Source organism: Phoca vitulina, unplaced genomic scaffold (genome assembly GCF_004348235.1).
Source record: "Phoca vitulina isolate PV1807 unplaced genomic scaffold, GSC_HSeal_1.0 scaffold286, whole genome shotgun sequence".
Taxonomy (NCBI): Eukaryota; Metazoa; Chordata; class Mammalia; order Carnivora; family Phocidae; genus Phoca; species Phoca vitulina.
This window is the reverse complement of record NW_022589973.1, coordinates 1-17,744: the sequence shown is the minus strand read 5'-3', so window position 1 is coordinate 17,744 and position 17,744 is coordinate 1. Positions and strand designations below refer to the sequence as shown.

Genomic DNA, 17,744 nt, shown 5'->3' with positions numbered 1-17,744 from the left:
TTGAAGAACATAGATCTACAAAATTCAGGCCTATTACCTCCCACAGTGCATTAAGAAAAACTCACATATTTTTAAAGCATGTGTAGAAAATTCATTTCAGAAAGCTTTACTGATGTACCTGTGTTTCAACAAATGCCTCAGTGACACAAACCAACCGAATCACATTATGATTCATCCCAGGGGCAGCATAGCTGGAGACCCTCAAGGTGATTTGCCCTCACTGACAAGATGCTTTCAAGGTGTGGTGGGTGTGAAATCAGATGCTCCTGACTTACAGTCCCTGAGAGACAAGTCTCCAGTGTTAGAGGTAAAAAAGCCGGACATATTTCTCCTCTATGGGTCTGCTCTCCTCCGCACCCATAGGCTCAAAGCAGTGGGTGCTCATCCAGGCTCAGGAACCTGGCTCTTTTTCTGTGTCTCCTGTAATTGACTCAGTGATCTTGGGCAAGTCACTGTACCTCCCCGGCCACAGTTTCTCCTGTGTCATCTCTGAGGAACCCTGCTCTTCCAGGGATCCCCAAGTCCCTGCATGTGGATTCTGTCAAGAAGATGAATCACGAGATCTGGGTGGGTTTTCAGACACCTGCCAGCTGGGAAACCATGGCAGGTGATCTCACTCCCAGGGGCCTCCAACAACTGTGCACACAGTAAGCCAGGCTTTGCTTCCCCCTTAGGCTCATCAAGTGGATTCAAACAAGATACTGCTAGCTAATTCCAAATGGTCGACCAAGTATCCGCGCTGGTTGGACCAGGTGTCCACACTGTTGATTTTGTTCTAAAGGGTTCTAGTGAATAGAGGCAGGAAGTTTCCAGGGGACCTGTACAATGCAGTGGGGGGGGGTGTTTCCACAGAAACTTGAGAAGCAATAGGGGCATTGCCCACAAGGCATGGAACGGGGCACGGCCAGTGGGAAGGGCCCTGAGAATAATGGCAGCTGTCACTGATTTGATGCCCACTGTGAGCTGGCCACAGCATTCAGAGCTTTGTAGATGTACCCAAGGAACCTACAAGGTCAGGGTTGTGGTCCGAATTTTACAGCACAGGAAGGTGTTAGGTCAAGAGCAGGGCTGCAGTATGACCAGAGTCATCCAGTTGGTCACAGTGAGGCAGGGTGTGGCTGGATCATCACAGATCCAGACATCACACCTGTGGACGAGAATGCTCCAGAGGGGTTCTTGACACACCAGAGGTGCTCAATAAGTATTGATGGTGGTCCTTGTAACAGAAATAATGCCAGCTGAGATGACTAAAATCTGCATTATCTTACTAATGCTCACAATCATCCTCTACGAGGTGCAGTCAATTGAGGCTCACAGAGGTGGAGTGACTAGCCCAGGGCCAATGGCTTATGAGTTGCAGAGTCAGACCAATCCCTTTCCTGCTGCACCCTTCATTAAGCATCATGGTGGTGTCTTCCTTTCCAACCTCAGAGAAGCGAAGGTTGGAGACCACAGCTCAGGAAGTTGAAGTCGTATGTCTCCGGGATGGCCCTGTCCGTCCACAGAACCATGTAGATAATAATACATTGTTGTTTTAAGGGACAGTTGGTTACGCAGCAGTAGGGAACACGGACACTGACTCCGGATCCTTCCTTTCTCTGCCTCCTGTGCCTGAAGTTCTTTCCTCTGCCTTTTCATGACTGAACCCTTCCTTCCAATGATCTTTCTTCAGAAGGCATTTCTCAGAGAGGCCTCACTGGATTTTGGTGTGGTGTCTTTTTAGTTACCTTGTGTTCTGTGTTCATGGGAATGAGATCTGCTATGGATGGTGGCAGAGCTGTATTCCAAGCATGTTTGTGTCCGCAGTTGGCTTTCTATCTAAATGCCAAAATCATAATACAGAGACTCATATAAACATTTTATTTTATTTTTTAAGGATTTTATTTATTTGTTAGAGAGAGAGAGAGTGAGAGAAAGAGAGAGCACAAGCAGGGGGAGTGGCAGGCAGAGGGAGAAGCAGGCTCCCCGCTGAACAAGGAGCCTGATGTGGGACTTGATCCCAGGACCCCGGGATCATGACCTGAGCTGAAGACAGATGCTAACTGACTGAGCCACGCAGGTGTCCCTCATATAAACATTTTAAATTAAAATTTTTTAAATTGGGGTATAAATGTCATACAGTAAAGCAAACAGATCTTGAGTACTAAATCTGATGAGTTTTGACAAATGTGTAAGCGTTCCATCACCTCAGAAAGATCTCCTGCTCCCCTGTCCAGTCGATTGTCCTCCCCTGCCTCTTAGTGCCAACCATTTCTCATTTCTGAAGACCCAACATATGCGTTTGCCTGATCTAGAAGGTTGTTTGAGTGGACTCTCCCACTGTGTACTCTTGTGTTTGACTTCTTGGGCTCAGCAGGTCTATGAGATTCATCCACATTGTTGCACAAATCAGTATTTCATTCTTGGAAATTTTTTAGAATTCCATTATCATTTTTCTGTGGGCTCTTCAGTTCTGTCTCTGCATTAAGTTTTCAATGGTTGCTCTAGGATTATACAATACATCCTGAGCTTTTCACAGAGGACTTAGTCAATCTCAGGCCACTTCAAATAAATGGAAGCACCTCACAAACAGATGGGGACATTTAGTCCCTCCCTTCATCCTTTTTGCTATAGTTATCATATGTATTATATCTAATGTATGTTATAAACCCCACAACACAATGTAATCAGTTCTCTGTGCATAATCATATACCCTCTAAAGAAATCAGGAGAAAAGAGTCTCTTATATTTACCCACGTACTCGCCATTTCCAATGGTCTTCATTCCTTCCAGGAGGTTAAAGATTCCATCTTGCCCGTTGATCTTCACTCTGGAGGGCTGCCTTTCACATGATTTGGAGCACAGGTCTGCTGGCTGTGCATTCTCTGAGGTTTTTTTTCTTCATCTGAAATGTCTTCATTTCATCTTCATTATTGAAGAATATTTTCATGGAAGATAGCGTTTTCCAGTGACAGGCTTTTCCAACAGGTCACAGATGTCACTCCACTGTCTTCTGAGCTCCATCGTCCCCAATGAGAAATCAGCGATAGCCACACCGTCCTTCCCTTGTCTGTAATGCACCTTTTTTCTCTGGCTGCTTTCAAGTGTTTCTCTGGTTTTTAGTAGTTTAACTTATGACATGTGCGTTAGGATATTTTTCTTTGTCTATGTCTCTTCCCGAATTGGGAACATTTTCAGCCGTCCTTACATTTTTCTGCCACATTCTCTCTTGTCACTTTCCGTGACAACACTGACACTTGTCGTGAACTTTGCTATTATCCCACAGACCCTTGAAGCTCTGGTTCACATTATTTTAACTTCTGTCCTCTGTTCTTCTGATTGGGTAGATTCTACTGATCTCTCATCAAGTTCACTGAGGATTTCTTCTAGAATGTGTACTGTTTTTTAGCACATCTAGTGAATTTTTTTCAATCCCAGATACTATATTTTTATTTTATTTTATTAAAGATTTTTTATTTATTCATTTGAGAGAGAGAGAGCATGAGCAGGGGCGGGGGTCAGAGAGAGAGGGTGAAGCAGCAGGCTCCCCGCTAAACAGGGAGCCTGATGCAGGCCTCGATCCCAGGACCCTGGGATCATGACTTGAGCCAAAGACAGAAGTTCAACTGACTGAGCCACATAGGCACCCCCCCAGATACTATATTTTTAGTTTTAGATTTTCCATGTAGTTCATCTAATAGTTTGAGATTATCTATCTAAATTTATCTTGGACATATTTTTCTTTACATTCTCAAGCATCGTGACAAGAGCTGCTTTAAAATTATTATTCAATAATATTGATTTTTAAATTAATTAAACCCACTACCCCCAGTGTGGGGCTCAAACTCATCATGACCCTGAGATCAAGAGTCAAATGCTCTACCAACTGAGCCAGCCAGGCACCCCATCTACTTTGAAATTATTATCTCTAAGTTCCAACATTTGGGATAAGTCCCAGCTGACTCTCTTTTCTCTTGAGTTATGTTTCTTCTCATATCAAGTAATTCTGGTTTCTGTCCTGAATGTTGGGAGTACTATGCTGTAGACAGCCTAAATTCTATTTTGTTACTCACAAGGGTATTGCCTTTTGTTTTACAAACATTTAACTTCTGAACAGATAGTATAAGATGTTACCCTTGCAGAGGGGAGCAGCTAGAATCTCAATGTGGTTTTTATACACCTACTGGGCTATTTGGTGTCTGCCGTGTGAAGCCAGAGTTTTGGGTGGAGCTCACCCACAGAATTTGGTGCTCCCATGTCTGGTTTTCTCCTCATTCCTGTGCCAGTTTCCAGAAGCTCTGTCCACTTCTTCTTCTTTTTTAAAGTTTAAAATTTTTTTAATTCCAGTATAGTTAGCATACAGTATAATATTAGTTTCAGATATGCAATATAGTGACTCATCTCTTCCTTACAACACTCGGTGCTCATCACGACAAGGACACTCCTTAATCCCCATCACCTGTTTCCCCATCCCCCATCTCCCACCCCTCTGTAACCATCAGTTTGTTCTCTAGAGTTCAGAATCTCTTTCTTGGCTTGTCTCTCTCTTTTTTGCCTACTGCTTCTTAAAGCCACTAAGACAGCAGGATTCCATCCCAGTGTTGACTGTCCTGAAAAGTTCAGATTGAGAACCGTCCTCAGGCTAAATGCCAACAAAAAGCACCGACAAAGAAGCCCCAGTGGCCCACGTGATGGAACCCACCTTGGGGAGCACCTGGAGCAGATGTGCTACATCCGCTCTGGAGGCCGGCGTTCAGCCTTCAGGAGCATCTGGGGGCTTGTGAGGAGGGGAGGAGTGATTTCACAGCCCCCTGGGGCACCCTAAGCCTTAGCTTCCTCATCTGTGAAATGGGCCAAGGACCAGCCTCCCTCACGGTGGCCAGGACCACATTTCTTTCCCCCATGGGTCGCTCTCCGGAGGTTAGCCCTGCGCCAGGGGAGAGCCACCTACTGAATGAATGAATGAATGAAAGCGTCATGAGCATTCATGGTGCTGACCTAAATGAACCCATGAGATTCCTATGAGGCTTGGAGCCCATACAGTGGAAGGTGCTAGGAATCCTCTTCAGGCTCCTGCTCCCACCCCAGGTCCCCTCTTAGGAGAGCATCACATGACACCGGACACCTGGGCCGTTTCTGACACAGCCCACGGTGGGCCACCCAGGAGCCCTGTAGTGAGAGCAGAAAGAAATACCCAGCAGATCCTGCCCCTGCTCTCAGCACCCAGCCTGTCAAGGCTCAGGCCTCGGGGCTCCTGCTCTTCCCACAGCTCCTGCGTGGGGGTAACCTTTCTATAGCCTTCCTGAATGGGCCCCAGACCCCCACGCCACCCACGGGCTCTGATGGCCCCCTGTCCTCGCAGTGTAACCCCCTCCACAACTGATCATTAGGCACACAGTAGGCCCACACGTCACACTGGTGGCCTGGGCGAGAGGGGGCGGGGCCTGCGTGGCAGGTGCATTTGCTGTCACGCTGGGTATTTCACTCTGCCTTATGGGAGCTTCCTGATGACTCCACACAGGCAGGAGGAGTGTGAGTGTGCGTGCAGGCATCACCCAGGTAGGAGGATAGGAGAGGTCGGCTCTAGTGCCCCAGGAGAACATGTGGGTCTGTGAAATGCAATTTTTATTTAAACAACAACAAAACCCCCAATCTGACCATTTTCTGCATTAGCCTATTGGGTAGGTAGCTGGTCTTCCCTCATCCCTCCATGCTGCTCTTCCAGGTTCTCAGTCCTGTTCCTTTTCTTGGGCCCCTGGGGTCTCTCTGAGGTCACAGAGTTGGCCAAGGGCTCACTGCTATGAAAGTGGATGAAGAACGTCCGGATTTCCTTTGGGTAGATGGTGACCTTGGTGCCTTGCAGGGGTGTCGAGTGAGAGCTGGAGCTGCCTAAGGGAGCATAGATGGACTGTCCTTAGAACCACCTATTTCCCCAGGGCATTTACACCTGGCATCCCCCTCATTCACAGCACCACCCTACACTCTATTGTGGCTCTTTGACGAAGGTCCTTGGCTGCCCCCGTCCTGCTAGGACCCCACTGTCCTGGGCCCCTTGCATTTTGGCTCTCCCATGAGCATAATATATAGGTGGTCCCAGCCATACATGGCCTCATTTCCCATGGGGTGTAGCACTGAATGCCTAGAGCTTTTTCACTGAAGCCATCTGGTGGGCCTGCTCTTTATATTACTGGGTTCCACTAATTGCAACCTTGAGAGGAAAACCTCTTCATCCATTCATCCACCCACCCACCTATCCATCCATCCATGATCAATTAGTCCATTGATCCATCATCCTTCCTTTCAGTCATTCAAAACTCTTACTTCCATTGATCCATCCATCCATCCACTCATCCATCCATCCACCCATCCATCTACCCATTCATTCATCATCCATTCATCATCCTGCAGAGAGAAATACACATATATACATCTACCCATCCATTCATCCATCCATCTACCCATCTGTTCATCTATCATCTACCCATCATTCATCATGTACCTTCCAATCCATCTACCCATTCATCATCCATCACCTATCCATCCATCCATCCATCCACCCAACCATCCATGATCCATTAGCCCATCCATGAAACCATCCTTCCTTCAACCATTCAAACACTCATACTTCCATAGACCCATCCATCCATTCATCCACTCATCCATCAATACATCTATCCATCCATCCATCCATCCAACCATCCATCATCCACCCATCCATCCACCCATCCATCCATCTTTTCATCACTACATCCAACCATCCATTCCCAAATGACTCAGTGTCCAGCTATGTAGATGGCACTCTGCTGTGTGCAGTGGACAGAGGAGATGCATGGGATGGAGGAAATAGGGGGAGAGGAGAACAGAGGAGGAACCTGACCCAGCCCTGGACTCCGCAGAAGCTTGAGTAGGGTGGGCCAGAGGGAAGAGGACAAGGGTGATGCAGGCAGAGGGAACAGCATGGGAAAGACTGGGAGGCATGAAGCTGCCTGTGGTTCCCAGGAGCTGATGGTGGTGTGTGCAGTGTGAGGCACAGCATGGCAGATGTCAGAACCCCCGGGGATATGCTTGCCAGTTCAGGACTCACCCAGGACAGAGGCAGGGGTGTGGTCTGCAGACACACACAGGCATGCACACACACACTGACCTGTGGTAGATTCAGGACGATACAGAATCAGAGAAGCAAAGTGGCCTGCTCAAGGTCACACAGGCCATAAGGGGCAGAGCAGGGATCTAAGCAAGGTCTGGCCAGCTCCTGAGCGAGACGGGGGGCAGGCAGGGATTCCCAGACTCGGCCTGAACCAGGGGCTCCCAAACCTCTGCGGTGGGGACCATCCTGTGTCCTCCAGCTCCAGCGGTGCAGCGTGCTCACACCCCAGGTCCCTGTGAGCGAGCGCTCCTCCACCGCCACCACGGACCCCAGCCCCCGCAGCACGACCTGAGGGACAGGAGCACAGGGAGGGTGAGCTACCCCCGAGGCCCCAGATCAGAGCAGAGGCAAAGCAGGAGCAGGGGCGGCACCCACACCCCCCGCACAGCACACCTCCTCATGAATTCTTACAGCAAATCCCCAGAGGGAACTGTGTCCCCATTTTATAGATGAGGACACTGAGGCCGGCACCAGCATGCTTCCCCAGGTAGTGCGCTGGATGAGCATACCCGGGGGAGGCAGGCTCAGGAGCTGCCTCCAACATCCAGACCCTTCTCCCCGGTATGGCTCAGGGGGCGGGCCGGGGACGAGGCCAGGAGTACCTATCCATCCCCTGTGCCAAGTAAGCAGGGACCCAGCCTCCTGTGCGGGCAGGGAGGCCGGTGGCCCGTTCTGGCCTGAAAAGGAAGGGCCGGCTGGCCGGGAGGTGGGACGGTTCTGGAGAAGCTTCCCTGCACCGACAGAAGGAGAAAGCACTTGGGGGCAAGACCCCTCTGCTGCGGCCTTCCCCGCTTCTGCGGATCCAGCTGCTTGTGAGGTCTATGCCTGCTGGTGACCACAGGGGACGAGCCGCAGAGAACCAGCCAGCACGCTACGAGGCCGGCAGCGGGACAAAGTGACCCAGGGAGGGACCAGAAGGAGAAGAGGCAAGAACCCAGGGAGAGGCGGGTGGGGTGCCCCGCGCCCCCACACAGCGCCCAGTCCAGGGTGAGCGAGAGCGCCTGCAGGCATCTCTCTGCCGAGGTCTTTGCCAGAGGGGATTATCACACTGCGGTTTGCCTCCCTGCTGGGGCTTCAGGCCACGGCCAGGGAGGCCTGTCCCAGGGGTCTGAGGGCACTTACCTCCAGGTTCACACTCACGGGCTGAGACAGGACCGGGTCCTCCCCCACCTCATACAGGTGGTGGAGGCGCAGCAGGACACGGCGGAGGTCCGCCTTGGCCTTCCCTCGGTGGCCTTCAGGGACAGAAGGACCCCCATCAGCCCCAGTCGTCTAGTCTGGGCCCAGCACTCGACCCCTGCCCTTCACTTTGTACCCTCAGCCTCCCTGGGAGGCAGCAGACACCGTCCCCGCTTGATGGACAAGGAAACAAGGCTCAGAGAGGTACAGTCACTTGCCCAAAGACACACAGCTGGTGGGCACCAGAGGGAGGATTCCGGCCCAGGTCTGGCAGCTCTGAGGCCTCCTGCCACACCCACAGGGGCGATGCTGAGGGCGCCTGCAAGTCTCCATCCTCCCCTTGTCTGCTGCTGGGGTCCTCACTGGACCTGTCCTTAAATGGCCCAGTACTCTGCCAGACCCCCTTGCCTGCCCCCGTATGCTGTGGTGTGGCCCGACCCCCCAGGTCGATGCACAGGGAGCAGGAGGGACGTGTCCTTTGCACAGAAGCTTCTCCAGCCTCCGTGAAAGAGGAAGCACCTGCTGCATACAGCCTCCATCAGCCGGGGGCCCTGGTGGCCCCACTGACAAGGGCCATCTGCTGAGTTCACTGTACACGTGACTCTGGGGAGAAGGAACATGGCTGTGTCGGGCAGGGGAGTGTGGAGTGTGTAAAATCCCTTCTACCTGTTCTGGGGGCAGGGGGTGGTTACGGATTCAAGCCCGAGGGTCAGGCAGGTCCTCTGTCTCCTGATGGGGATGAGGATGGGGGTGGGGCTAGGACAAGCTGATGTCCAGGACGACATACCTACTTCATAAGGTGGCCCTGAGCTCGGGGAGAGTGGGGGGGGGGGGGGGGGGGGGTCTCACTCCATCCCTGAGGCTACCCTCACTCTGCCCTGACTCGCTGCTCTCCATGGAGGACAGACTTTCATTAGTGGGTCTGGGGTTACCCCCAGGAGAGCCCCTTTCTCCTCCTAATTGGGAGCCAGCTGTCTACAGGGGACCCAATCTCTTGCATGTGACCTTGCACACAAGTGGGAAGGGAACGCTCTGTCTTGTAGGGGAGGTTCCCCGCCCAGCATCTTCTGTGACGTGGGGATTCTTGATGATGGGGTTCAGTGCTAGAAAGCCACTTGGCTGCAGGCATGAGCCATGGCCCCCAAGATCCATTTTATCAGATAAAGGTATTATCTGGCCTATTGCTTCTTCCTTTTCCTCCTTCCTAATTCTGCGGACTCCTACTGAGCAGTCTTTGGGGCCTGCCAGGACCTGGGTCGGGCTCTGGGGACAAGAGGGCAGCTGAGGGGCAGCCAGCCCTGCCTTTGAGCTGCTCCCAGTGGAAAGGGGAAGATAAGGTGCAGCTGGAGCTTTGGCAACAGGATGGGTCGGTTCATGGCAGGTGTCACCTCCACCAGGAAGCCCTCCATGATGCCCTACTGGGGGCTTAATGTGAACACCAACATCACTGGCTGGTGACTTGGCTGCTTCCCCCTCTAGTCTGAGAGTTCTGTGAGTCCAGGGTCCTTGCCTACCTTGGTCACTGCTGATTCCCCAGTGCCTGGCACAAGAGACATTTGTTCAGTGAATGGATGGAAGCTCTGGACAGTCAGGCTTCCTGGGTCCAGAGGACGAGTGGGACTGGCTGCTCAGGGCTCCAGGAGGAGTCCCTGAGGAGGCAGGACTGCACTGCAGGCTGAGGGTCTGGCAGAAGGTGGACGATGACTGGGGTTTGGTGGTGGGGTTAGCAGGGATCCATCAGAGAATGGGTGTGGACAGGTCCTGGGCTGGGGTCCATGCCCACCGTGTACCCTGCTTGCTGAGTGACCCTGGCCCCCCAGGGCCTCTCTGTGGGCCTGGGTCTCCCCACTGGGCAGAGAAGGGGATCAAGTGACCATGCGGAAGCAGGACAACACTGAGAGGAGCCCACTTTGTGTGGGGATGGGCGCGAGGCCAGGTTGACATGGGGAGGGAGCCGTGAGTCTGGTTCCCTTGGACACCTGCCCCACCTTTCTGGAGGCTCTGCAGGTGCTCTGTGTGGTTGGAGCTGTAGTTCCAGCCTGGGATGCTCAGGATCTGCAGGTGAAGACTTGGGGGCAGGGTCACGGCTTCTTGCTGCTGGGGGCCTGGGAGATTCTGGGCAGTCTCTGCAGGGCAGACACACAGAGCCAGGACAAGGATTGGGGCCACGCTCCTCCTGCTGGCACCAGGAGCTCGGCACACTATGTGCCCCCGATCAGGTGATCCGGCTCCTGCCCACGTGTGCCCCACAGGGAGACAGGCTGAAGCACCTGCTGCTCCAAGCGCCTCAGGCATCCCCTTTCTTGCATTTGCCCACGGACATCCTTCCGCCTGGATGCCTTTCCTCCCACATGTCCAGGGGCCCAGATCACAGAGTCTAAGAGCTGGAAAGACCCTGAATCTTTAGTCCAGCCATTTCAAAGTACAGATGGGGAGACTACCGCCCAGAGAGGTGATGGGGTTTGTTCCAGAACACAGGGCAGGTTCATGCAGAGCCCTGATTTCAATTCAAGGTCTGGGATGCAAGCTCCTCCCTTGTTTTGTCATCCCTGGTCCCCCTGCTCAGAGGGCACCTCAGCCCCTCCTCCTCCCAGGAAATGCCCTTTCAACTCTGGGCTCCAGCTGGGGCACCACCTCCTCCCAGTCCCCCGGCCACAGTGATTGGTCCACGCTCAGACCTCGAGCTCCTCTCTGCACCAATCAGGAACTTTCCCTGGGACCTCTGCCCCTGAGCATGGGAAGATTGAGCTCAGTCCTTCTGCAGGGGTAGGGTGGAGGAGGGCATGCACTACACAGGAGTTCACAGCCTCATCCCAGTAAGGAGGGTAAAGAAGGTTGCAGACAGGGAGAAGCACAGCTGAGAGTGTGAGGGAGAGGGATGGCTTCATGAAGTTTCCAGCCCCTGAGTGCCAATTGCACCCTGCCCTTCCCACAGTCATGTGCGTGCACCTCAGGATAGGGTCTCCTGGTGGCTCAGCCAGTGCATGTTGAGTTTCTCTCACTTTCAACCAAGAGAGACCAGAGTGGGGCCAGTGGGAGATGCTGACCTAGCCACGGGCCCTCCTCCGACATGGGGCCATGGCCCTCTGTGGAAAGGGCTCCCAGCCTCCTGGAAGGAACCACTGACTCATCCTGGAGCAGACCCCGACCTGCTGGCCCATCACATGCCCTCTCTGGGGACTGGGAGCCTGCGACCCAGAGGTGGCCAGGCAGGCAGCTCATGGCAGTCCTGCAGGGATGACTGAACACCTGCTCCCCACAGGCCCCCTGCGGCCCTGCCCCCACCCCGCCTGCCCATGCCTCTCGTCCAGCTGCTCTGATTCCGGGAGCTTGTCCACACTCTGCCCAACCAGCTGCCCCTTCAGTGTCTGTGACTTCCAAACAAGAGAACCTCAACTGACACCCCTCCAAGTGGATCCTGCTCTCCTCCAGGCTCTTGGTCCCCAAAGCACAAGGCCCCAGGCTCTTTCCTCAGTACCTCTCCCTGTGTTCCCTGAAGCCTGGATGTGTATGAGCATGGCTCCCCAGCGGACAGCTCAGGAGAAATCCTTCAGGGGAGGCCTGGCCCTTACCCACCCCTGGTGCGCAGCACACAGCAGGCACTCAATACGTGCTTCATAGGAGAGTGAGCGACAGCCTGCCTGCTTCTGAAGACCTGGGCGGGCCTGGCTCTAAAACTAAAGCCAGGAGCAATTATAACCACGTTCTCTTCAAAACCGCAGCAAGTGAGTCGGACAGAAACACTTGCAGGATTAGTGAGCCGGGTACCAAATTGTATCTAGCTGTTTCCTTCTTTAAATGATGCTCCGAAGTACCATCTTTACACATGATCTTTGCCTATTGTTTCTCATGTTCAATTATTTTCATACAGACACAGACTGTGTAAGTCAATAGGGGCCTGAGCGGAGGCAATGCCTGAGCTCTGCAGATCAGACCATGGGCTGGATTCACCCTCACTTGGTGACAGCATACCCAGAAGTCAAACAAAACAAGTCTTTAATGTTGATCTTCTAGGTGTGAAGCCATATATGTCATATTAAAAAACAAAAAGAGACATCAGAGCAGAAAATGAAGGATACTCAGGGAAAAGGTAGAGGGTAGATTGGGTGTGAGTCTCAGAAAAGCTCCACTACCTACATGAGCTTGAGTGAACCCCGGACCTCTTTGCCCGAGTTTGCCCACACCTTAAAGGAGGACTTTGGATCAGAGATCCCTGAGTTCCCTCTGCTCAAAGTTGTCCAGATCACTGGTGGCCCACACCCCTCCCCAGGTCTGCCCCGGCCAGGTGGGCTCATTCTGGGGTGAAACCCCTTACCATTCAGCTCTCTTAACAGCACTAGGGGTCTGTGCTGCAGCGCCAGCCCACTCCTCCGGCGCAGGCCCGAGGTGAGCGGCCGGGGTCCCAACAGGACCCAGAGCACAGGGTGGACAACGGAGGTGTCGTTCAGTGTGAGGTCGTATTCCAGAGCCCAGTCAAAGTTGTTCCACAGCCGGCGATGGAGCATGACCTGCAGGGAAGAGCTGTCGACAGGCCCCCTCCCACCTGCTCGTGCCCCCGGGGGGCCAGGAGGGCCCACTTCCTACCTCCACCTGCCCGTTCCCTTGGCTGGAGACGCCATGTGCCTGCTCAGATAGCAGCACCAGCCTGCTTCGGCCGTCCTCGATGAAGGCGGACTGAACCATGGGGTAGTAATTCTGTGGACACAAACATGGCCAGACTGGCGGTCGTGGCAAAGGAAGGGCAGACCTGCTGGTCGGGGTCCCCCTCTGGCCACCCCATCCAGCCCCCCACCACGGGCACAGCAACAGCTCAGGGTGCAGCAGGGAGACTATGGGAGAGCCTCTGACGTTGGAGACCAACAGACTGTCATTCACATGCAACTCCACTGCTTCCTGACCATCTGAGCTGGGGACTTAGCCCACTCAAGCCTCAGTTTCCCTACCCATACAATGGGCCCAAAGACCCACTCTGCACATTCCTGCAGGAGTGATGAGGGGCTTTGTGGGGTCCAGCCTGATGTGGGTGCCGGGCCGAGGGTTCCTACAGAGAGAAAGGGCCGAGTGTGGGCTGGGGGGGGGCAGCCACACCCTCCATGCTCTGAGCTCCTGGAGCAAACGTCCCGGGTGGACCCACAGGGATTGTCAGGAGCCCCTGCACAGCGGGGGAGAGCGAGCAAGTAGGGACGAAGGGGCCAGAACTCACAAGCAGAGCAGGGAGGGGACACACCCCTCTGGGCCCCACAGGAGGAGCAAGAACTAATGTTTACCGGGGGCACAGGAGGCCCCCAGTGCGGGCTTTACCCGGATTATTCCTGCTGACCCTCACAGCCCTGGGGGCCGAGGTCATTCCCTTGATCGGGTCAGCAGGGAGCCATAGGGAGCCGACCCGCTTGCCCAGGGTCACAGGGCTGAAGGCCTAGGATGTGGGAGCTGATGTGCGGCTGGGGCACCGGGCTTCCTGCTCCAGCCTTCTGGAAAAGCGCCATCCGGGCTATCCCCGTGGGCACGGGTCCAGCAGGCATCCTAGGGCGTACCAGAGCGATGCTGTTGCTCGTGTGTTCCCGGAAGAGTCTCCGCTGCATCTGGTAGCCGTTGCTGTCCGAGTAGAGGACCTGTCGGTTGTGGAGACTGGTGCTGGTCCTCAGGATGGCCTCGCGGTTCAGCTCCAAGGGGCCCACCCGGTACTCCTGCTCGATGCGACGGCAGAGCAGCTCCCCACCAGGGCCGAGTGGCACGTGGGCGAGCCGTGAGTAGATGGCATATGTGTGATTCCTGTCCCTCACCTTCCTGGAGCAGAATTGGGAATCGGTGGGTCAGGCTCTGGGAGCTTTGTGGATGCCCCTCCCTCCTCCTTCCCCTTTCCTCCCATCTTCCCTCCATTTTTCCTCCCTCCTTTCCTTCCTTCCGTCCCTCCCTCCCCACATCTTCTGCTCTTCCTCCCTCTCTCCCTTCCTTCCTTTTTTCATGCCCCCTTCCCTCCTTCCCTCCTTCCTGCAGTCAGGCTGAGGGCAGGGAGCCTTCCTGGACCATATAATGGGAAGAGCCTGGTACCATGATAATCAGAACTGGGGTGCCCAGCCTGGATGGCTTAGATCTGTGCTGTCACATGACTTCTTGTGCAAGTCATTATCCCTGGGTTCCTGTCCGAGCTCTGCACTTGGACACCCCCCACGAGGTACAGCACGTGCACTGGAGCCAGGATGCCCCCGTCCAGGGCAATCACGTCTTCATCAAGCTCCCATTGAGAATGACCGTGTGCCAAGCAGCGATCCAGGAGCAGGAATCAGGAACACGCATGGACCCTGATTCCCTCGTACACGTGCCCACGTGCACCCAGGGAGCCCGAGCGCACCTGTAGAAGAACTGCCGGATCTCCGTCATGAGCTTTCCTGCCACAATCTGCATCCCCACACTTTTCCATGGGCGCCTCGCGGTGTCGGTTGGGATAAACACAAAGTTATCAGATATAGGGCCGTATCTCAAATTACCATTGACACGGTACTCCATGAACTCCTGGGTCACCCGCACTGTGCGGTTACTCTCTCTGCAGGGACAGGAAAGGGAAAACAGTATTCTCTTCATGCACGTGTGTCCTGAGCATTGTCCTCTGGAAGCTGGCGAACAAGCCTTCTATGCAGACACCCACCTCCACCAAAGCAAAGAAAAGAGACCTCAGCAGAACCTCAGTGACAGTCACGAGGCTGCTCAGTGACACCCATGCACGTGGTTCAGATAAAGTCCACGAGACACCCCCTCCCCTGAGCCAAGTGGCCTTAGATCCTTCCATGTGCCGGGGGAACCCCAAGCAGGGGGGCCACAGAGGCTGCATAACAGGCCCCCGAGAGCATGAGCAGAGGGCATTAATGCCGCCCCAGAGGCAACGTCCCCGGAGGTGATGCCCGGTCATCAGGCGGCCAGCAGCACCACCCCACACCTTTCCGAGGGACCCTGAGGAGCACTAGCAAGGACTTTGTCATGCGGACCCCCAGGTGTCCAGATGTCAAGAGCCAGCACCTTCATGCACTTCACCGCCTCCTCCTGACTCCCGAGGGCCGGGAATATGAACCCACTTTGCTAACGAGCCCCGCGAGGCTGGGGGCCCTGATCACTGGCACAGGATCACATGTCTGGGAAGGGCCCAAAGCAGGACTCAGGTTCTGTTCCGACAGCATGATCTGGGCTCATTCCATTCTGTTCAGATACTGCGGTGGGACAGGGGATGGGGGAAGGGTGGGCAGGGACTCAGAGCCCTGTAGACACGTGGATGGTGTAGACATGAGTATGGATTGTACCTCTGTGTGTGGTCTAAGCAAAGGCACAGCCGTGTACTGGGATCGGGGCGTGGCGCTGCCAGGAGCAGAACATGAAGAAATGTCCCTTCCACACCCAACTGGGGGATTTCTGTGCGATGGTGGTGGGCATGGACAGGAAAGTGGTGGGGGAAGCATCTGAGAAGGGCCCCTCTGGCCCCTCTGAAGAGGCCAGAAAAGATCGTGGTCATTAGTCCGGCCCCAAGCCCTTTCCCTTCTGCCTGCAGGCTGCCCGCCCCCGCTTCCCTTCATCAGCTCCCCCAGGTGCCGTCAGCTAGGGACTGGAGGAGTCAAACGTGCTCCATTTGTTGTGGGAATAACACTGAGCCTGAGGAGGGATGCGGCGCTCATGCCCGTGGCACTGTGGACGGACCTTGGACACACGATGCTCGGGGGAGGGAGCCAGTCCCACAGGGCTGCATCGAGTTTATGCCCTGGTATGAAACGTCCAATTTAGACAAATCCAGACAGACAGAGAAGGGTCAGAGGGGCCATGAATGTAGGGATGCTCACACGGGCTGTGAGTGTCCTAACACCACAGATGGGGACCATTTCCATGGCTGAGCTGCATGGTCAGTGAATCCTAGCCATAATGCTGTTATGTAAGAAAGAATCTCCCCTCCACCCACCCTCCCTGGGGTGGTCTCTGCACATGGTGGCCTCCTCCTTGGGCCTCTGCACAGGAGGCTCCTTCCATGGAACAAGTATCCCCTCGTCTGAACCCATGGATTCTCTGGCCCTTCCAGTCCTCAGGCCTGGCTCTAGGTGCCTCCTGCACACCAAGCCTCCTCTGAGCCCACTGCCCTCCATTTCCATAGTTTCTCTCTGTGACCAGGGGTCAGGTGCTGGACTATCAGTTTACCCTGGAGGGGATTTCAGGGACCCATAAGGAACACCCAGTCCTCACTCAGCGAGAAGCAGCAGAGACAGACGGGGGTAGGGGGTTGGTTGGCAGCCCATGCACTGTACTGCGAGACATGCCGGGTGGGGTCGTGGCTGAGGATGAGGTCGTGATGGGATGCACACATGGAAGGCGAGGTGGGGCTGGCTCAGCAAGAGCTGTCTAGCAAGGGGCATCGGGCCTGACTGGAGAAGCATCCTAAGGCCAGCCCGGGGACTCTGCTCTGACCAGGGAGGCTCAGAAGTTGCCTGGCCCTGCCTGGTTCCACTGCTCTCCCCACACTTCCCTCCCCACCCACGCTGGCTGCAGTCAGCCCCTCCTACCTGCCACACCCTCTCTCAAGAGGATCTGCTGAATGATGGACATGGCTCTGATGGGGCCCCTCTGTGGGGGACTTCCTAGTGCTGTGAGGCTCCAGAGCTGTGCATAGCTGCCTTCGGGCTGAGCTCCAGGTGCCACTCACCTGGCACCCATGCTCCTCCCTCCCTCTTACTTTCTGCCAGCCACTTCTCCCAGACTCCCTGTTCCTCCCCCACTCCCCATCCTGTTGGGAGGTCACATCAGGAAAAGCAAGTGGCTGTTCTGGCAGAGGCAGCAGGGGTGGAATGACAGCTATCTGGGATGTGGCCTGAGTATGGATAGGGCTGGCTCCAAAACACCTGGGAGGCTTTTTTCTGGGGGTCACCTGCTTTCTCTGCTGTCAACAATTAGTTAATGAATGGATGGATATGTAAATGGATGGATGGATGGATGGTTGGATGGGTAGATGGATAGAAAGATAAACAGACATGGATAGATCAAATGGCAAGTGGATAGATGTATGTGTGTAGGCGTGAATGAGTGGGTAAGTAGGTGGATATATGGATGGATGGGAGGGTAAATGGATGGATGGATGGGTGAATGTGTGGTTAGGTATGTAAGCAGGTAGATATATGGATGGATGGGAGGTGAGTGAATGGATGGGTGGATGGTTGAGTGAGTGAGTGGATGGATGGATGGTTGTGTGGTTGGATGAATATATAGACAACTGGGAGGATAGTGGATGGATGGAAGGATGGGTGGATGGATGGATGGATGGATGGATGGATGATGGATGGATGTGAGGGTGTGTGAGAGGAGTACCTGATGTGCGGATGGGTGGTTTGGTGTGTGGATATAAAATGATGGTTATGGGGGTTAGTGGATGGATGGGTGGTTGGTTAGTTGAATAAATGGATGAACATGAAGG

General features: G+C 54.3%; 1 protein-coding gene across 1 annotated transcript; it reads right to left on the bottom strand.

Moving 5' to 3' along the window:
* Positions 1-5,653: 5,653 nt before the first annotated feature.
* Positions 5,654-16,990, bottom strand: LOC116629112 (epididymis-specific alpha-mannosidase-like). The gene is made up of 9 exons (XM_032399411.1): positions 16,980-16,990; positions 14,658-14,849; positions 13,840-14,092; positions 12,890-13,000; positions 12,621-12,813; positions 10,294-10,431; positions 8,249-8,361; positions 7,294-7,414; positions 5,654-5,868 (listed from the first exon to the last, which is right to left on the bottom strand). Exons 1-9 carry the CDS (start codon positions 16,988-16,990, stop codon positions 5,654-5,656), a joined length of 1,347 nt encoding a protein of 448 aa, XP_032255302.1.
* Between the last annotated feature and the right edge of the window lie 754 nt (positions 16,991-17,744).